Below are 22,382 nucleotides of genomic sequence, written 5' to 3'. Positions count from 1 at the left end.
CAGAGACTCCCTGTGAATGGAGATGAACTACGAGCTGCTGTGGTCTGAGTGAAGTCACACCACCAATGAGTGCTGCAGTTACAGGCATGTTGGAACATCAATGTGGACTGGAGCTCAAGACAGCTAAATGAAATGCCACTGTTGACATCGCTAACACGTTTTTCTCCATTCCCATAGAAGCAGAGTGCAGATCCCAGTTTGCTTTTGCCTGGAGGGGTATCCAGTACACCTGGAATCAACTGCCCCAGGGGTGGAAGCACTGCCAGGTCAGAGAATAATGGTGATAATATACTGATGTTTTAGTTGTCACTAAGTGGTGTATCCTATGTCTAGGACTTTTCAGTTTTTCATGCTCTGCCAGGTGCACAAGAAGTTTGGTTTGCTCCGTGTTCCTTACCTGCCAGTTTCACTTGAAGTTGCTGTTACTATGTTAAAATCATTACAAGTGCATCAGGTTCAATTTTGATATTACAGACCCTTGTGATAGCCAGTGTTGTCCTCTTTCTTATGTAGCAGTCTTGATGTACTGGGTCAGTCGCTCTCTGTTCCAAAGACAACCCATAATTTTTATAAGTTTTCTTGCTTTTCACTTTTTCTAGAAATACGATGTAGTAGCTGCACCAGTCTGATGCTCCTGGATGAGCAATGAGAAGCTCCACATTGCACATACTACAGGTGGTTAACTTCTGTATTGCCTGAAATTGCCACCTTACTATGTACCAAGAAGAAAGGATGCATTTTACTGGGAGGATCGTGTTCAAAGTCCTCATTTATTTTTTTCTGACATTAATACACTGCTCAAACATAATCCCACTCTTCTCCACATCCTTTCAGCCTGGGTAAAAAAGAAAATCAGCACTCTTCAAAGATATCAGAAGCACATCTCATTAATAACTTGAAATGCCTGATCACATTCTTGTAGTTCATGATGCAAAGATATCCCCAGGGGTCTTACCCAGCTTGACCTGCTTAATCACTGCTTTTCCATACAGCATTGATGCTCTAATTTCATAGACATCCATAAAGACTAGCTACAGACTCAGAAATGCAGTGTGTGACCTCTTAGGTCAGCAACAATAAGGCTGTACTAGTGTTAGAACCATATTCCTAGTTAATTTCTGACAGCAGTCTGGGTTTCCACCTCTTGCTGTAGTAGTAACAAGTTGTATAGCATTCCCAGGAGTTAATCCACTTTGTCCTGACTCCTTGTGTGCTTGCTTCAGTTTGGTCTGAAGCTCATTAACCTTGTGCTCCATTCAGTTTGCATTTGAGGACAAGGACACATGCACAGCAATGCACCATCTGGAAACTTGTTTCCCCCCGTGTACATACACAGAGACTTCTCTCAATAGCAATGCATGGCTCTGTTTCCTGAAGTTTCTCTGCTTTTCTTAAGTATAGCCTTTGAGTACTAAACTTTTGTTGATTTTCAGTAAACACTAACATTTGGAATCTGTGTCTTCTTACTTAATAGATATTAGCATTAAAACTTTTTTTTATTTTATTTTTAAAACAGACATTGTGTTTCAGCTTTTTCTAAACTCAGTTATGATCTAGTTTCTACCAAACTTACTCACATGAAGTATGAAATAAGCAGGAGATTTAGGTAAAAGCAAGGGAATGAAAAAATTATCAACACATTTGATTTCTAGGTAACTATTATTTAGGCAAAACAGTTCTAAATCAAAACCAGCTACAAGACATCTCGATTACCACAGGAGAGGGTACCCAAATTATAGCAATGTAGATCTTTGGAGCTATGCAACATTGCTTCAAAACTTGGATCAAAACTTGGCAATAAGGTCACCAGCTCTCCTTTGTGTATATTATCAGACTCTGAAGCCTACACTGATTTTTAAAAATCCACAAACCTTATAGAAGAGGATCCTGTTAAAGGGGCAGTTCACTGCTGATCCTTCTTCCTAATACACTGTTTCTCAGCATCACTTCTGGGGTCTGTTAGGAGCCGAACTCCTAACATGAGCTACCTCTCCTTGATTTCAGCTGCTATACTGAATTAAAAGGGCCTACAAATATATTGGACAATTGGACTGAAGCCAAAGAACATGCCCCAACTAATACAAAGGGAGCTGCTCAGAAAGATGGATCTCTCTCCCATGCTCCATTCTTTCCCTTAGCTCAACTTGAAAATACCATGTAAAGCCCTAAGCCTCTTTCCTGCTGTTTTAAGCTTTCATGATCTAGAAAGCAAACATCAAAGAAAAACCACCTCCACTGCAGGACAACAGCTCGCTTTGGGAGAGTCAGAACCAAGCTTCAGTGTGATGGGTGATTGATTGGTAAGCAAAGATAGCAAAGTTTTCATAGAAACATTTGAACTACAGAAGTCACTCCTGTGGGACAGAAGTTACCATGAAACTGTACTCTCTTGAATATAAAACTCGTTTCTTCACCTTGCATTTTTCTGATATTCTGCTGTGACAATAGAACCAACATATCTGTCTTCAACTTAAAGGTATACTTAAATGACAATGACAAATGCTCAAAAATACTTCCATATGATTCCATAAACATCCAAGGACCTTAAATCAGTACAATTTTCAGAAAACAGAATGTGTGCTAAAGAGCTTTGTATCAAAAAGTCAGTGATTTTATTCCAAATTTGGCCCAAAGGGGGGGGGGGGGGGGGGAAGGAAAAAAAAAAAAGTAAAAAAATCCACAAGACCACTAATCCAGCCTTGATATTTAAGTGCTTGATAGTGTACTTCTTTATGGGAAGGAAAAAATCTGATCAAACAAAAGGTGACTCTGATCTGAAGTGTCTATTACAAGCAACCATTAGGATAAAAACTATAGTGGAAAAGTATGCCAGAAAGCTTGATAAACTTTCAGCTAAAGAGAAAAAAAAGGAGATGCATGTTTCTTGCTTTTCATGTCCTTTCGTAAGAACTACATGTCACTGGCACTGTCTGCTCCCAGGGTAAGGCTGTTTCAACCACCTTGATAGTATGCTTCAACAACTTTAAAGAAACTCTTTTCATAGAATTAAAGAATCATGGAATGGTTTGCTTGAAAGGGCTTCATAAAGGTCACCTGGTCCAAGCCCCCTGCAATAAGCAGGGACATCTTCAACTAGATCAGGTTGCTCAGAGCCCCATCCAACCTGGCCCTGACTGTTTCCAGGGATGGGGCATCTACCACCTCTCTGGGCAACGTGTTCTGGTGTTCCACCAACCTCCCTGAAAAAAAATTTCTTCCTAGTATATCTAAACCAAATCTACCCTCTTTTTGTTTAAAACCATTACCCCTTTTCCCATCACTCCAGGCCCTGCCAAAAAGCTTGTCTCCATCTTTCTTAGAAGCCCCCATTAAGGTCTGAAAGGCAGCAATAAGGACTCCCTGGGGCCTGGGGCTCTTCTCCAGACTGAACAACCCCAACTCTCACAGCCTGTCCTCATGAGAAAGGTGCTCCAGCCCTTGGATCATTTTTGTGGCCCTCCTCTGGAGTTGCTCTAATAGCTCTTACATTGGGAGCCCCACAGCTGGGCATAGTACTCCAGGTGGGGTCTCACAAGAGCAGAGGGACAGAATCACCTCCCTTGACCTGCTGGCCACACTTCTTGTGATGCAGCCCAGGATCTGGCTGCCTTTCTGGACTGCAAATGCACATTGCTGGCTCATGTCCAGCTTTTCATGCACCAGTACCCCAAGTCCTTCTCATTAGAACCGCTCTCAATCCCTTCATCCCTTTGCCTGTAACAGCACCAGGGATTGCCCTTGGTGGAGGACCTTGCACTTGGCCTTGCTGAACCTCATGACATTCACCTGGGCTCACTTCTTTAGCTTGTCCAGGTCCTTCTGAATGACATCCCGTCTCTCAGGTGTGTCAGCTGCACCACCCAGCTTGGTGTGGTCTGCAAACTTGCTGAGGGTGCACTCAACCCTACTGTGTCACTGAGGAAGATACTAAGCACTGCTCCAGTACACAATACAGATCCCTGAGGAACACCACTCATCACTGATTGCTGACCATACAACAGATTCTGTTCCTCCTCTCTAAGCAACCTATTATGTTCCTCCTTCACAGAAGCTGTTGGGCAAACACATGCACTAGTTTAACAAATGTGGTTGCAGCAGTTTTTATTTGGTATGGTGTTTTTAATCATCATATTCTATTCCTTGGTTGCAGACAAAACTCACTTCCAGATCAGTGTGCAATAGGCTGTTCCTGCCTGAAAATATTAATGTATTTCTCCATCAGTGTTCCTATTGCTATCTGTGTTCCTTGCTGGACAGTTTCATACATTTCACAGAAGATGGTTGACTACTTAACAGGGAAGCTTTATCAAAACAAATGCAAACTAGTATTTACAACACATTTTTTATTCTCATCTTAGTGTCAAATGCTGCTTCTCTGTTGGTGAGGCTTCGTTTAGACCTCAGAAATGAGGATTCACCTTATAAATTAAAAGTATCCATTCTGAGTAAAGCTTACATTTGCTTAGATTGTTGGAAGATGTTAGATTTCAGCACAGCCCTAATATTTAGGAAATTCAGATTCCTACAGAAGACAGATGTTTGGAATTCTTGCACGACTGCGTTTGCCTAAGACTGAAGAATCAAGTTAAGAATTAAGGCACTGTCATGTGTGATATCCTTCTATCCCCATTTCTTTCCAATAGAGTCAAAAGGAGAAAATACAGAAGAGGAAAGCAAAATGCATTTATCATCTAAAGCACCTTTGGTTTAGCTTATGAACCACATCTTCAGGTATTTGTTTTTATAAAAATTAGGCATACTTAATAGAAATGAAGACCCAGAACAGCAATTGGATTTATCAGGAATAGGCCCTTTCAGCCTGAGAATTGAGCTGAAAATTCAACTCTTTCAAGCCTTAATTTATATTATTACAAGAGAACTACTTCTAATTTTACGAGGCTAATGACAAAATTAGATACAGTGAACTAGTTTACACATGCAGCTCTGCTGAGTCTGACATGCTTTACCAGAATGTAACAGCTATAGAGAATTCTTACCAATCTCATACAGAGAAGTTTAGCAGACATATAAAACTATCACCATGGAAGCTGGGAAGCAATTGTTTATTTAAGGCATCGTGGACAGACTGCATTAAACTCTCCTACAGAACAGGTCAAACCCTGTGCAACTGGTTAGCTTTTCTGTATTATAAAAATGTAGTTCTCAGAACACTTGCATTTAACTGTTCAGTACAGAGTTCTTTTGAACACTAATCCTTCAGAAGCCTGTGAGATCTTTAAACATGAAGGCTTACTTTTCATGGTGCTTACAACAGGATTTCTTTCAGCATAACTTATGTTCTGTCTCACAATAATTTACATTTTTAGTGTGATTTGTATTTCTCTTAAGGTTTTCAGGTAAGAAAACTTCAAAAAAATATTGTCAACTTTAAGTCTAAAATGGAATCAAAACCATGTATTTTCCTTCAAAATGTAAACATGTTAAATAATTGTTTTAAGCATGCTCTCACATTTACTTGGGCTAAGAGTGGCTATTTATCAGACAGTATTTCACAGTTATGCAACACAGTTCCACAGCACAATCTATTTCTCTAAAGGTTCTTGGGATACACCTTTTGAAAAAAAAACATCCAAAAGTTTAAAAGCTGTGGACATAAAACTTCTGCTGGTGTTGCTAAATAACTAGTTGATCATCAACTAGTCAGGTTGCAGCTTCAAGTTTATCCATACATCCATGATAACAGGCTACAAAAAACTGAGACACCCTGCAAGTGAATATTCCAAGCATTTGTAACTGTACACCAAGTTTCCATGTGAAATGTCAGGAATATGACTGCTATTTTGTCCAAAGAGCTGGGGGTTTGGTTTTTTATTATTGATTTCCATTGAAGAATATACTCATTTTAGCTTTCAAGCTCTAAGAACAGCACCAGTGACAGTTTTTCTAAATTAGGTATGTACCTGGAACTAGAATTTTGTCAGATCTCCCTCCATGTTCTCCTTGGGATCTCTGCAGAAATATTAACCTTCCTCCTCTCGCTGAAGAATACTCTTCAAAGCAGTACACTCTGAAGACAAATAATCTAATTCCGTAAAAATGGCTTAACTTATTCTAAAAATTGGCACATCAGTGAAAGATTGCTCAAAAAAGATCCTATTCTTATGAAATGTAACATCTCCAAAATATCTGTATTCTCATTTCCGAAGTGTATGCCACTTAAAACTGCTCCACATCATGTGCAAAAAAGATGCAACCAGCAGGAAGCAGCAGATTTCAGCAAACACTTATAAACAGTTCCAGTGCCTCTGTTATTAACAGTTCTTCCCCAGTAGCACTAGGGGTCATTGCTACAAACTAGTGCAGGTATTTATTAACAGCAGCCATAATAAGGCTTAACTCATGAGCAACAAGGTAAATGTACTCTCCAGTGTTCTTTTTTAAATGGAACTTTGGCTTTGAAACGAAAAAATGTGTATGCTTGGATAAAACTGCAGGCAGAGATGTCCAGTCCCAGTCAAACCAAAAGATAGCTACAAACCACATGTCAATCCCCTGTGTAACATGAAAAAACATCTATATATCAAATGCTTGCAAATAAAGTGTCAAAGTAAGCAACAATTAAAATGTCGAAATGTTCCTACTTGCTACCTGTAAACTGCTGGATTTTTTAAAGTGCCAGATAATTCACTCCTATTTTAAAAAATAGAAAAATATTAAAAATATTTGCATAAGTAAATGAAAATCTAGACCAGTGCAACGTGAATTATCACAGTAATTCAGTTACTTTTCTAGTTAAAGGCATAAGTTCGGCACATTTTCGTGTTTTTACAGGGCAATATGGATTAAGCCTTACTCAGATAATTACTTTCTTATTTGGGACATGCTGTGAACACTTGGCAGTGCAAATCCATGCTATTCAAACAAAGCATAAGAATTAGAGTGGAGAGGAGTTGAAACAAGCAATGGAGGGGGGGGCGGGAAGCTGATTGTCACATTTTGAAACTATCTTTTTGTAAGCATGTAAGCTTGTGAAGTTATTATAAATACAAAAGTTAGTAAACTTATACACTATAAAAAGTTGTAGGTTTTAACTTACAAATTCAACATGTGCATTAAGACATCTGAAGAATAGGTTACAAAACACATTCCAAAGGCAAACAACATCACAGTAGTATACAACCCAGTTCTCTCCTCACAGGCATTTCTTTAAACAAATTTCTCAATTAGTCTATTTTGAAATACAAACATCTTTAAAGATTATGATCATTTTACACCACTTATTCAGTTTTCTTTGCTTGTCTTTTCCTAACACCATCACGGGGCTGTTCAGAAGAAGACGGGTCACAGTCAGAAGAGCCACTGGAAGATGAGGCACCTTCACCCCTCACTTTGGATGGTGTCTTTTGCAAGCCAAAGAACATATGGCCTAATGCAGCCTCAAAGGGAGCAAATGGAGAAGCTGAAGTTCTTGTCAACATCATTGTTACCTACGAAGAACAAGACAAAGATCAAGTTACAAAAAAGGACTTGGTGACTTCACGACTGACAACAAGTTCAAAGCTGAATGGATGTATGGCATTTCTAATTTTTACATGAGCATAAGGCCATGCCACCAAGAACATAAATACGTTCTTTTTAGCTTGAATTCAGCAAAGAATGCATTTCTTTCTGAGCTATGCTCTTCACACAGCTTAAGTTTTGCAAAATTCATCCTAGACACCTTTAATGTCATATAACTAAGGCGAAGAGCAACTCCTATGTCTAAGTTTTGTACCTTGTTAAAAATGAAAAACTGCAAAGAGAGTGTCTACTTCCATTTAAATGGAAAGAATGCAATGTGCAAACACAGCTAGACTTCACTTAGAATTCCAGAGAGCCATACCCACTCCATAATGTTGAAAGGTTTAGGTGGAAATTCCTTAGAGTATCTAACTTTGAATCAGGAAAGAAAACAACTTTTGTATATCTGAGTACTGGACAAGTTCATATTGCAACACTTTCTAAAGTTTTCAGAGACATAAAAGTTTCTAAAAGCCAGATCCACAACTGTTGCTTTATTAGTAAAGTAAATGCTTCAGTTCCTGATTGTTAGTATGACCCTTGATTTAAGAAATAGTTCACTACAGTGCAGACTGACAGCCAGCTTCTGAAAACAGATGTAATTTCTCACTTCCAGAATAACATTCCTTTCCATCTCCATTCCCAGCATTCCCAGTTCAACACTGCCTTTATTGGTTTAGGTGAAGAATCATAAGCATCAGCTTAAAATCTTGGCTCCCCAAAGCAACTTCTCTGGAACTAAACGTGTCAGCTACTTCACAGAAATGACACTGACAACCACCACTTTAAGACAGTCTCTAGTCTGTGCAACAGCATCTCTGATGCTCTCACAATTGCCAGACTTTTGCAAACAGAGACTACATTTTCTTATTAGATAATAATCCTAAACACCGGCATAATCTTAGAAATTAAAAAACTGGAGGGATTAAAGGCTTCAAAAGGGAAGTAGTATCTATTTTATTTTAAAAGTAGTTACAGCTACTCCAGAGTGGTTTTGATACTTTCTCTTCCCACCTAAACACATAGCAAACATTTCAACCTAGATGAGATCTAGTTACTTGTTTTGCTAGCCCACAGATGACTTCACAGATACAAGGAAGGCATTAACAGCTAGCAAAAGGCAGAGAACCAAAGAGTTTCTTTCTACAACCATAAGCTTTGTTTGAGATTATGGACACACAAGCCTGCCATATCAACTGTTAGGTGCCAAAAGTGCTGATTTCTTTTTTTGTGTGTTTGTTTTTTTTTTCCCCTACATCAAACAGTATCAGTGGCAGTGGCAGAATAGATCTTCTGTTCTGCTCATGTGTAGAAGACTAAACACAGGTTTAGCACTTCAGTAGGAGCTGGCCTTCCAGAAGCATGCATTCTAAATGGTGGTAGAATGTCTGTGGCAGAATTGTTTTGCTCTGAAATAATTAAAAAAATACATTTTCTGTTATTCAAGTATTTGAAACATTTTCACGTTCTTACCTTGGAGACAACAAGAAAGATGCTGTATAAAAACATAAGGTTGTGTCTTGCTATTGGCAAGTACTGGCTGTGTTGCAGGGTGAAAAGAACAGCTCCTATCAAAGTCACTTTCACAGGGCTGGAAATCAAACAAACAATATTAATTTCTCTTCCCTGCAGTGAAAGCTGCCACAACCTGGAAAGCAATGTATGTTCTTAATGTGCAAAAGAATTATTTCTGAATAGAACTAATGAAAACTTCTGGTAACAGTGACAAGGTGCAAAACCCAACTATAATAAAAACAAGACTTTCACTTTATATACTATTATTAAGCTGTCTCTTCACAATATGATCAAGGATGGAGTTCAGCAATACTTTACACACCCAGCAAACTCATATTTGATAAATCCTTGTCAAACCAATGCCTCTATTCAGGCTCTATACAAGAGTCTGCTCCCCTTCTTCCTCTACCAATGTATCTTACTGAAGTGATAAATCACAAAACTTGCACTACTTGGACTTACAAACAGGCTCCTTTCCTATACTCCAGGTATTAGTTACTCCAAGGAGTTGCTTAAAGTGTTGAAGAACAACATAGTCAAGTCTTGGTCCACTGACACTCCCACTGTTCTAGGGTTTTATTCAGCTTATACTTGACTTGAGGCCGGGCCTCTGTTACCAGATTTGCCAACATAGCTGTGTTGGCTTGAGACTTGGAAAGATTTACATCTTCTAGCTGTCTTCATTCTGGTGGTAAATCTTTTGCTAGGTATTGGTCAGAAAACAAGAGAACTTTGATCAGTTATCTAAAGTCATCTGAAGAGATAGCAGTAACAACCTGGCAGAAAAATTCTGTGCATTTCTTAATCTGTCTCTGCATATGACATTTACAGGTGACATTCCTGTTATCACAGAGCAACTAGTAAACTTCTATTATTCTGCTGCTAAGAGTGGGTGCAAAGAAGCAAGATACCTTTAAAAAAATAGTACTATTATTTCTAAAGACCTGAGAGTAACATGGGAAAGATAAAATTAGTTTTAGGAAATTACCACAGTGATCTTAACTTGACTGACAATAATAGCTTGTGGCTTTTTAGGATGTCTCAATTCTCATTTTACTGTACAGACTAAACAGGGAGGTGTGTAATGTTCCCATTCTTTGCTTCTACAAGAGAAGCAACATTTCCTATTTTGCAAGATGTTTTTGCTAAACTGAATCATCAGTTTGCATCTTCTCAAATAATTGGTATCTATGGAGAAAAACAGTACTGGCAGAGAAAGTTAGAGTGACAATGCTCAAACAAAAGTAATCTTAGTGGCACTCAGGACATGCACCAAAATGGCAGCCTTCACTTGTATACTTCTGGTACCACTGTCCTTTAGTCTGGATAGAAGACTAAGAAAAACTTAGTCAATACTGCTTTCCAGCAACTTCATACTGACTCAATATTCCTTTCTACCAACTGATTTTGGTAGACTTGTCATCCGGCATTCCTCTGCTGTGAACCTAAAATGTTTAAAACATCTGCTAAAATTACTGAAGATTATTAACCAATCTTTCAGAAGATACACACCAAAACATTGAGTACAAACATGTCCTGTTGTCTGGGGTTTTTTGTAACCTGAGCCGCTAAAAGGGAGTCTCAACACAGTGAGTTAGTAAACCTAGTTAACGTGTCTGAGTCTTTTTAAAATACTTACTAGGACATCTTCAGTAGTTCATTGGTTTCAGGTTTCCAGACTCCTCTCACCAGCTGCTCAAAGTTGGAAATTAGGCCACCACCAGCTCCTGAAATTGTAGAGATTTCCAATAAGCCTCTACTGCATGCTACCACTACTGCACATACTGCTCCCAGCAAGACTCGCTACACCTGGTGCCAAATGTGACACCCAAAGTTCAAATTTAAGGACACTGATCCACTCTTTTAAATGTGTATGACTTGAACCACCAACATCAAAACTCAGAGGTTTACATCTTTATGTGAAAGCAACTGAACTGATGCCCTCATCACTACAAACAAATGCCTGAACTGCCAAAGTAAATCTGCAGAGAGGTCTGAATCATCCCTTTCTTCATGTCACCATGTAAATACAGGGTGTCTCTATAAACTACAGAGACCCTTCGTGATAACATAATTTTGGCATAAAAGAATACAAGACATAAGAAGGTGTTAGATACTCTGGCTAATGAGACTGATCTGTATTATAACCTGGGAAAATAATATATTAGATCAATACATTACATTAACACATGTTGTTTCCCAAGGCAGAACGGAATCAAGGGAACAGAAGCAAGACCTGCACTATGACTTCCTGAAGTGGTTCTAATGTCTTGACTACAAATACAGCTGCTAGGAAGGTATCTTCCAGACTCATACTCCAAATATCAGGCACGCAAGGAAACATGCTGTCGGGAAGTTTAGTAATAGCACTACAGCTACACAGGACATCTATTTCTTTAATGCCATGAAGTACCCAGCCTACCAGTCCTCATAAGACCTTCTGAATGGACTGCCCTCAAAGTCATTCTATGTCACCATTAATCCAGGCAGAAAAACTGCTGCATAGGCTTTTCTCTTTAGGGGAATACAGATCGCATTAGGATTATCCAATCCAGCACAGCAAGGAGTGGTGCTACAGTTACACTGAAGGACTAGCCATTTAAGTACCACTCCAAAACATCACAATCTATCAGAACAAGATGTTATGCATGTTACCTCTGGCCCAGCCCACAGCAACCATGAGAAGCCAGGCATCTTTGAAGTGACTGTCTGCATGTGCAATGCCAGCCATTATCTTCCAAGTCCTAGTCACTTCTTTCATTCCTGCAACCAGGAGGCGAAGAGGCAGAAAGGCAAAGCACCGGTAGAATAGGTCTTGTGGGCAGTAAAATACAAGGTACCTGAAAACCATGAGAAAACCCATTAGCAGCATTCAGGAGTTTTTTGCTAAGGAATTCACTTTCTAATAACCTTTAAAGACATTTCTGGAATATGACTAGTAGTGCATGATTCACCTGGTAACTCACTGTCTTGGGTGGTAGACATGTTGGAACAAATTTGAAATGATTATGAGCATGCATGAGCTCTTGCACCAAAATCATCAAACATTATTTGAAATTGTTCTTACTGCCTCATTGTCCCAGAGAATAATGTACATGAGAAACAGCTTTAAATTTTACCAACTGTTCTATAGCTTACATACATTTTTATAATTCAAATTATTACATTAGTGCCTGACTGACTTTGTGTGGTTTGGTTTTATGCAGGTTATTTTTTGTTTGGTTGTTTGTTTTGTTTTGTTTTGCTTTCTAATAGGATTGCAACAGGGTGGTAAATTACATGCAGACACCATGCTTTCATACTGGGATTACATAACTGCAGCAGGAATGTCTTCACTAGTTACTGTCATACCAGATGAAATGCAGAGCTATTTTCAAACACACTTCACACCTTAGTAACCACCAATTCTAGCCTTTCCAGCTTGCCAATTATAAGCATGTTTCTTTTTTCAAGGCATTGAAAGCACAGTACTCAAAATCTAGTAATATCTTTTATCAACTTGCATTTAAAACAGAGTAAAGGTGGCTAATAATGATATCATAAGCTGACAGTAAATTTTAAAATATTAGATTAAGTCATGGTTTACTGTATCTCTTCAACCATGAACAAAATTCAGTTTTTGCAGAGACACTGAAAGTCTCAAAAAATAATAAAGATTAAGTATCTAGATTTTTTTCAGCACAGGAATAAGTGAGTAACAAGTAATAGCAGAGGTCTTTCTAAGAAGAAAGAGTACTTTTTAATTTTCTAAAAAAAAAATATACCTGTCTTTTGGTTTGGGCCTCTCACCTCAATCCTATCAAGAATCTCTAAGGCTGTTATCTTTCTCCTGTTCACTCAGGCTGCAATGCAAAGATGCACCTTTCATATCTAGTTTACTTCATCAGAACTACTACCAGACACCACAACTAGAGTCATGCTTCATGGCTGGAGATTAGAAACCAAGACATCACTCGGGGTTTTCTCTAAAAACATGCTTATCCTTTAGACCAGTATGCCAGGAAGCTTCCTCCCTAGAAAGGCAAAATTTAGTTGAAGTCCTGTCCTAGTCATTTATTTTCCTTTTCTGCAGTGGATATAGTATTTTGCTACTGCAAAATTCTAAAGTGTCTTTTCTTCAAGACCTCCCAGAGTGGAGCATGCAATTACTTCTCACATACGGGAAAGTTACTGAAGTTACATTGATAAATACTGTTCTGGTATTAATAGCTGTATTTTTTAACTACTTATATTCTTCCTTTTTCCAGTATTGTAAAGACAACTGCCTTTGTATGTAATCAAGCTTCAGTTGATATGAAATTAAAGATGCACAGCGAGCATGTATTTTATTTATTACTGCAAATAGCCATTTAAGCCATGTACTCAACAGACAACACTAAACAAAATTAATTCACAGTGGCAGAATGTGGCTTTAGGACTCTGAAGCACAGGTAACTGGATTGAACCTAGCATTGCAGTCCCAACACAGCATTTTTGCCTAAGATTTCTGCTAGCAACACTGGCTAACAGTAGATGTCACTGTCCTACAGGCTATTTAGGAGCATTCCTCAAGCGCAGCACACCCTCTTTTATTTTCCAGCTTTATGTACGGCTTGGGGAATTTAGTTTCACATGATTTGGGAACAAGAATTAAAGTCATTACGCTTATGAAAAGAGAACTCTCTAAAACTAGAAGCTTAAAAGGTTTCATAACACTCCTAGCTCCTCATTAAAATCTTACTTTATTTGTGCACAGCTAATCACATTTGACCATGTTAAGTTCAACAGAAATCACACTCTGTTTAAGTGTACTCCTAACTTGTGTCACTCCTAACAAGCAGCCATGTTGCCTGAACCAGTCTAACATGAACCATAAGCAGATTCTATAAGCTTTGTTAATACTGCACTATTTATTGCACATTATTTCTTTCACCCAATTGAGACCTGTCATCTCCCACTGCAAGACAAAAACCAAAAGACTAATACATAGATATACACAGACAGAAACACATATTTTCACTGTCATGGATTTGCAATTATAAAACCTAAGGAGGCTACAAAGAACTGACTCTAAAGGATTTAAGTCAGGGAAAACTCTCCTAAAACAAGAATTTGTATTTATAAATTCAAAAACCCAATGCTGCTCGCAAATTTGTTAAGATTTAGGGTTTCCGCAAAGATTACTCTCTGGAACAAACAAACTCCAGTGGAAGGCCACATTTACATGGAGATAACTCCAGTGCTTTTTTTGAATTCCCAAACAGGCCAAATTGTTGCCTTGTTCACATACCTGACTTCCCATTCAGCTCTGTACTCTATTCCACGACAACCACTCATTTGGGAAAGGGCAAAAAAAAATTTAAAAAGGATGTCAAGAAGTATAACTAGAAGAGAGGAAAGAAGATCTGTGTTTTAAGACTTCCAATTACAGGGAAGTTCAAACTCTTTTTATCAGCCAGGTTTGGGTCTTCAGGATCTACTGTTGAAAAACCAGGCAGAACTGATGACTTTCCTACATACAGAAAGGCAGTAACTGAAGTCCACTTTATTCCAAAATAATGTTTTCAGCTTTTTACCCAAGAACACTAAAAAAACCTAAGAAAAGTCTGGTCTAGTGATTGAGGATTTTGTTATACAATAGCCCGTAACAGTTGCTCTCTTATAAGCATTTTATTCTGATAGAACAGGATCACAACAGCTATTTTGCTACAGTGACTTTCTGGATGAGGAAATAGCATCCAAATCTGTAACATTTTGAAGTTAGGCTTCTGATTTACACAATCGCAGTTTACAAAGTAGAGCTTCCTCAGAACCAATGCTACTCATCTACCTCAATTATGGCTGCTTACCAGACTGAAGATGCCAGTAGAATATTTGTGCCCTTCGCCAGAAATGCTACTGGAGGTTCTGCAAGCATCAAGGAAGACAAAACTGAACCACCAAAGCAATGAAGCATAGCACTAAACCAGCAGGCAACTGGACTACGGACTGCCACTTCCACAGCTCCTGAAACAATGGGAAAGGACGCATAAATAGAAATAAACATTTGGAAATCACATCATATCTTAAAAGTATTTTTTCAAATCATTCAGTACAACTTTGTTCCTGTAGGTAATGAAAAACTCTGCAAAATCTGTAGGCTTTCACAGGAAAAGTCTTCAGAAACACAGAGTACACTGACTTAAGCATACGCTATCTAAATAAAAGTGAAATACTGACATTGTGTTCTCTGGACATCTTTTGTGGCTTTGTTTAATGCAACTATTAAGCAACCAAGAGGAAAAAGCTTTCAAAGCATGGCTGAGGTGTGTCCTTGTTAATAATATGGTGAAGACACACAGTTGCTTTCAAATTTATGTTAAAATTATATAACCACTGGTAAGTTTTGGAGCACTATTCTACAAATTCCTTTTCTGCTTTTGGAGTGTTCACAAACTCAAGGTTACTAGTTTCCTTTTTCCTTGTAACAACCTGCTAACTGTGCTTGCTGACCAAAATGAAACCAGTATCCAAAATAATTATTAAATCATTTCACCCGCAATCCTGAACAGAGAAAAATAAGGTTCTCTGAAGCCATAATAATCAATGTCACTGTCACTTGTTATTAAAAGGTTCACTCTTTCACACTTTGGTTTATTTTGTTCTCTCCAAAATTAAAGATCTGTTTTAAATTGCAACTGAATTTGCCAAAAGAGTATTCAATATTAAAAGATTATACTGGAGGTAATGGGAAACCTTACACTTTACCAAAGCCAGAAATATCCTCAAGCCATTATTTTGACTATTTCCACTTCAAAAGTCCAACGTTGCCAAAGCTTTCCCTTTACACAGGTGCAGAGCTCTGTTTGTCTGAACTAGTTTAAACTCCTATAGTCCAAAGGCTGAAGTTCACAAAAGCAGAGATGAATCCTAATGTCTGCCCTAAAATGAAATTTCACACTTTCCCAGGTTCAGAGAGGAAGCTTTTGGTTTTTCAAGTATTTTGGTGGGAAAAGAAGCTTCTTACCCAAGGTAAGAAGCTCAAACATATCAAAGAAAATACAGTACTCTCAATACAATTCACCTGACACACGGATATTAACAAGATTGTTCCAGTTTTACTGCTGGCATACCTATCACATATTGCAGCACTATCTAAATTCCTGTGGCACAGCCAATTTATAAAAATGAGCTCTCCTAAATATTACAGAATAGCTGAATATAAAATATCTTCTTTTTTTAACTATTGTGTAATTTATTTTTCATACTGCAGTACCTGATGTTTCAAGTTGCTTATGCTCAGCTTGTTTTTGTGTATTACCACTTCTCCAAAGTAGCTATCAATTATGTTTACATGCATAAAATTAACAGGAGAAAATTACAAAGCCTGCTAAGGTTACTTAGCAGCAAAAGTAAAAATACAAAATGAGCCATTGCACCCAGATCCCATATAACTGAATGTGGACCTGTTTTCATCAACATATTTCAAAAGGGTAGGATGCAGAATATTAGTGGTTTGTGCTTACTACACTGAGGTTTCCTCAGGTGAAAAAAAAACAAACCTAAATATTCTGATAGCCATTGCATTCATTAAAAAAACAGAACAGCACAATGTAAAATTTTACTAAGTAGACACTCACTGGTCCATAAGAAATACACTAGCTCCCTTCTAACATGGAATTATTGTCTTGTTTAATGACACAGCCACACTACAAGCACTACTATATACCTCCTTTAGCATGAAAGGACTGAATTCCTTTCCTTGCAACAAAAAGAGAGTATCCTGTCCCCCATGTTCAGCAGTACTCTCTCTGTTGAGTAACTCCACTAAATGCTGCTGTGGCATTACATCACAAAGTGACCACATAGAGAAGAAACATCCTAAACTTTGCAAGACAATGAGAAAATTCAGCTAACAGAAGCAGCCAGTGTAAATCCCAAGGGAACATGTGCTGGAACTGGGGTGTACGGCTAAGAGATCAGATGTTCCATTATGCAGAAGCTTTAACTCCTGAACAGATGTAATACAGGACCTAATGTGCACAGTCATCTGGTCTTGGAGCAAGACTGGTAACCAGATCACAACAGGGGGGTTCTACATCCAAGAACTATCAACATACAGACCAAGTGTAAAAAAATAAATCTTACATTTCAGACATCCATTGTCAGTTGGGCATGCACCAACCTCTTACAATGAAGCTTCTCACCTTGCATTAGCAGGATGGCACGCCTCCTCAAAATATCAAACTACCTCCTCCCTCCACAAAAAACGCAGCACAACTGAGACGTAGCTACCTGAAACTCAGCTGCTTCTTCACTTCACCAGGTGTTTGGTCAGATTACTAACATAACAAAAGGAAACCATTCCAGGTGCTGTGTCTTTCAATTTAACACTCTATTTTATTTTTCACACATAGGACATTGATTGCAATTAATCAAACACAGCTAGTAACAACTAGTTTAAAGGGGGGGGGGGGGAGAAAAAAGAAGAAAAAAGAAGAAGATTCTAATGTATCAGCTTAGAAAAGGTTCAAACTGATTCCTGTTGTACTTGGCAAAAGTATGTTCATGATTTTTCACCTTCCTTACTGAAGGCCAGGTGTAAAAAAGAGACTGGAAACTGCTAGACTTCAAGATTTTTCTGTTGGTCAACATCAGAATTTTCTCAGCTCGAACACCAGTATTTAACAAGTCATGCCTTGTAACAAAGAACACTCCCCAACACAGAAGGCAATGAGGCAAAAAACACTGATACTGCCTTAAAGCTCACCATAGCATTGCTACCTAAATTACGACTGGGATGTAACCTTTCAGAAAACAAATTCATTTTTAAGTGGGCTTTTAAACAAGTGGTTGTTTATATTTGTCCTCTGATGCATCCTGTAAAAACTAATGAGGCATTGTACAGGCATGCAAAATATGATCTGCCAAAAGGCTACTGGTTCTCCAAGTTGTTTACTTAGCAAGTAAAGATTAGGTTTAAAATGCAAGGACTACTGTTGAATACAGTTTTAAATGTTGTTTCTAGACAATAGTAATAAAAAAAAACCTTGCCAGCAAACTACTTTTGTCAGTAGAATAAGATCTGCTTTAACCTTTCCAACATGTTCCAAATCTGGAATACACACCACATACACGTCAAGAGCAAACCAGAAGGACTTGTAGAGGCTTTTCTAGCACCTCTGTTCAACTGTATAAAATAATGTCAATTAAGCTAAAGGATAGAGTCAGATTTAATTTAGCAAAATTATGCTAAAAAAAATTTTTCTCTCACCAGAATCATGTAATAGAAAACTTGCAAGAACAAACCCAGCACGTTCTTTCCAGATATGACACATCCTCCACCCTCGACACCTTTTGCTGTCCCTCCATCCCCTAAAAAGAAAACTGCCAGTTCTACAACTGCCTGGAGTTACAAATTAGCACCTCCTAAGCAATCCCAAACGCACTAACCAAGAACACTCAGTTTAAAACATGCAGAAAGCAACATGTTGGTTGTCACTGTTGTAGTTTCTCAGCACTCAAAAGTAAGCAAGAAAATCTAGCTAAAAGGGCTAGAGAAGTCCCAGTTAGTGTGTGTGCCCATGCAGGATACAAATACCCACACTGCACTTGATTTTAAGCAGTGAGAGGGGTGTGGTATTTTAATGAGAAAGTAATATGGTATAAACCAAACAAAGCTGACTTGACCACATACTTCTCATATCACCAGACATTTAAGGTTACCCAGTTATTCCCCTGTGAAATATAGCTAGTGTTTTAAGTTTTCAAGAAGAATATATAGTTATGCCTAGATTATACTAATCAATGATAATATATCCATCCTGAGTATTTAATAATGATGGCTACTTCAGCTATGACATAATATTAATTTCACAGTGCTTGCATGTGAGCAACAGGCCAGCATGCATCACCTGAATCACAATTATTAATTCAAAGTGTTAAGAGAATACTCAAGAGTTCTGAACTTTCCAGCTATTAAGCACAGAGAAAAAAAAAATAAATTACTGGCACAGATCTCACCAGACTTCTGATAGCACTTCTACAGTCCAGAAGTGCTCTCTCACTATGCTGATAACAGCAAAGCAGAGATACTCCTCTCATCCCAGTCTTTAAATGTGTCCTTTCCAGAGAAATGTTTGAAGGTAGTGCAAGGTAATGTTAATAGCTATATTACAGTTATATTACACAATGACTCAAATCAGCACCCAGAAGCAATTTTAGCAGTAGTAACAAAAATTTGGTGAAGATGCTAGCAAAAGTAAGCATTTTCTATCAGCCTTCACAGTCTGCTAAGTACACTTACTCAGCAGAAGTAAAACTTCATCTCAACACATTTAGGAAGGGAGCAAAGAACAAACAGCACAGAGCCTTAAAAATCTTAAACAAGCTCCTGAATCTGCGCTATGATCCTGAAAGCCAGCTTAGTTTTCTACAGTTCTTAGCAGGGATGCACAGTTACCCTAACTGTCTAAAGCCACACAACTATACATTCTAAACATTAAAACGAGGCTAGTCTCTGCTTGGGTGACAACTAGGCTTGAGGTTAACAAACACAACGCAAACTATTTTCCAGAAAAGAGCATGTAAAGTATTAACCATGGGCACTCACACAAAATCCAGAATTCTGTTACTGGGAGAGAAAAACTTTCCTAATTTAGGTTTACAATCTAAGGACACAACATGCAAAGTCACTAGCACACAACCCTCGCATCAGACTTCCAGGCTGTTTCCTCGAAGACAGAACTGCCGTAACAGCTTCCTTCCTATCCTCCCGGGCATCTGAAGGATACAAACCCGAGCTGAGCAGCTCTCCTCTCACCTCTCAGATTTAACTCCTGGCAGCAAGTCATTGGCCTGTCATTCCTTCCCTGCATGCGTAAACCTAACTTCAGGCGGTTCAGCCCTTTTATTCTTGGGACTTTTAATACCTTAAACTGCAAACATTTTTTATTTTTTTTTTTTTAGCAAAACTCCTGATTTCACTTGTGCCTCTAGTTCTGAGAAAGCAAGAAAATCCCAGCTGGGGGCTTCTGTACGGTTTGTGCAACCGATTTTGTGCAACCGATTTTGTGCAACATTATTCCAGCGGCTGACTAACGGAGGCTGCACAGGAGTGTACGTGCACCCTCACGGGCTGACAGAGAACACCTGGATTCTGATGCTAAGACCAGCAGACGACGGAGGAGGGGGGGAAAGTGTGGGGAAGCAGGACACGGCAGCCAGGGAAGCCCCCAGCAGCACCAACAAACGGAATCCAGAAGTAAACGGTGGGTGGGGACACAACAACACAGGCGTGCGTTTTGCAAGGCGGCCCCTCCTCGAGGCGGCAGCCCCCGGGGGTGCCCTAAACCCAGCCCGGCCGAGGCACCCGCGGCTCCGGCAGCGCCGGCCCCTGCCCCGCGCCCTGCCCCGCGCCCGCAGGCGGCCCCGCCATCTTGCGCGGCTGCCGCCCTGCCCCGCCGGGGGGGTCCCCGCACCCCCTCTGGGCTGGGGTACGCGGGGTGAGGGCACACGGCGGGAGAGAAACAGAGGGAGGCGGGGGAGAAACAAACAACAAACAGAGGGACGCGGTGGGACGAGAGGGGAACACGGGGGGGGGGGGCTCTGTCCCGCCCCGCCAACCGGCCCCGCTCACCCCGCTGCTCCTTCAGCGCCATGACGGAGGCCACATAGTGAGCCAGATCGAAGAAGGGGAACATAGACAGGCGCGAGAAATACAGCGACACCTGCCATAGCTCCATGGCCGGGCGGCGGGACGGAGCACCGGGGGACTACGCTGCCAGCCCGGCGGCAGCGGCCGCCCCGGCGGACGTTTGGCCCCTGCCGTGCGCCGTCAGCGGCGGGCGGGGCGGGGCGGGGCGGGGCGGCCGCGGGCAGGCGGAGCCGCGGCGGGTGTCCCGGGGCAGGTCCCGTCTCCCCGGGGCGGGTCCCGTCTCCCCGGGGCAGGTCATGTCCCGTCTCCCCGGGGGCTGGAGCTCTTTGCGTTAGCCCGGCGCAGCGCCCGGGCCCAGGGGTGTTCGTGCCACGCTGCCCGTGCGGGGGCAGCTCTGGGTGATCTCGGCAGGAGGGGCTTGTGGAGGCATCGCCTTCAGAGCCGTAGAATCATGACATGGGTGGGAGTTGGAAGGGATCTGGGAGCTCATCTCGTTCCAGCCCCCCTGCCCGCCCCAGGCCGCAGCTCCTGGTCCCCCTTTTCCTTGACGGCCGCATTTTGCCTGTGAACACGTAGCACCGCGGCGCGGCTCCCGGGGAAGCCCGATGCGCGTCCCAGCTGCAGCCAGGGCGCAGTCACCGCCGGGGTTTCCGTGGCTCGGCGATCCTCTACCCACAGGGGGTACAAATGCTAGGCCACCTCTGCTCCTTGCAGCGCAGTGCCGCTGCATTCCCACCGAGCGGCACCAGGTCCGTCCTTGGAAGTGGAAAGCACGCCCAGGTGCTCTGAAGGGCCGGCGCTGGTGCTGGTGCTGGTGCTGGTGCTGGTGCTGGTGCTGGTGCTGGTGCTGTCGCTGTCGCGTAGCGGATTCGCAGCACCGACCTGAGTCTTCACTCCGATTCTCAGACACGCACTGTGTCCTCTTTCAGGTGGTCTTTCCTGCACCTGGAGAATCGCTTTCCAAAGCAGACAGTAATGGGTGAGTGTCAAGAAGATGGAGTTAAGCTTTTTTTCAGTGATGACCAGTGATAGGACAAGGAGTAGTGGATACAAATTGGAGCATAGGAGGTTTAAGGTGAATATCAGAATTTTTTTTTTTTACTGTGAGAGTGACAGAGCCCTGGAACAGGCTGCCCAGAGAGGTTGTGGAGTCTCCTTCACTGGAGACATTCAAAACCCGCCTGGACGCCTTCCTGTGTGATGTGCTCTGGGTGACCCTGCTCTGGCAGGGGGGTTGGACTAGATGATCTTTCGAGGTCCCTTCCAACCCCTAAGATTCTATGATTCTATGATTCTATGAAGGCAGATCTCTCTTAAGTTGCCTTCACAGCAGTTAGGTGGGAAATGTCTGTTAGCTGACACAGCTAAACTAGAAGGAAGGTCTAGTGGGTTTGCCAGCTCCACTACCAGTGGGAAATAGGAATAGCAGTTTCTGTGACTTTGCTGATAACTGAGGAGAGATTGGTGAGGTTTCTGTGTATTCAGTGTAGCATCTTAGCAGGGCACAGGACAGAGGAACCCACCAAACAGAAATCAGGTCAAGGAACACAGCCTGGGTACGAAAAGTAGAGTAACAAGTTAGAGAACTGAAAATTGGTCATTGGTGTTCCAGCTGTCCCAGATATTTCAGGAATAGTTTAAAAATAATGGGATAAGTGCTGCTGAAATAATCCTGTTCATCCTAGGACCAAATACGCTGGGGCTGAGAGAGGTGTGGCAGTGTGAGAGGATG

At 40.7% G+C, this 22,382-nt stretch overlaps 1 protein-coding gene across 2 annotated transcripts; it reads right to left on the bottom strand.

Annotated features, from left to right (window-relative positions):
- Positions 1 to 4,328: 4,328 nt before the first annotated feature.
- TMEM38B (transmembrane protein 38B) lies at positions 4,329 to 20,821 on the bottom strand. Of its 2 annotated transcripts, none has more exons than XM_051642004.1 (6): positions 20,633 to 20,821; positions 14,865 to 15,021; positions 11,692 to 11,876; positions 10,676 to 10,763; positions 8,995 to 9,112; positions 4,329 to 7,448 (listed from the first exon to the last, which is right to left on the bottom strand). In XM_051642004.1, the coding sequence occupies exons 1-6, from the start codon at positions 20,736 to 20,738 to the stop codon at positions 7,239 to 7,241; spliced, it is 864 nt and encodes a 287-aa protein (XP_051497964.1). In that variant the 5' UTR covers positions 20,739 to 20,821; the 3' UTR covers positions 4,329 to 7,238. The 2 variants fall into 2 exon arrangements, with proteins under 2 accessions (XP_051497964.1, XP_051497965.1); XM_051642005.1 differs by having other exon boundaries at positions 20,724 to 20,792.
- Positions 20,822 to 22,382: the final 1,561 nt, after the last annotated feature.

Source organism: Apus apus, chromosome Z (assembly GCF_020740795.1).
Source record: "Apus apus isolate bApuApu2 chromosome Z, bApuApu2.pri.cur, whole genome shotgun sequence".
Classification (NCBI taxonomy): domain Eukaryota; kingdom Metazoa; phylum Chordata; class Aves; order Apodiformes; family Apodidae; genus Apus; species Apus apus.
This window is presented reverse-complemented; position numbering and strand designations above follow the sequence as displayed.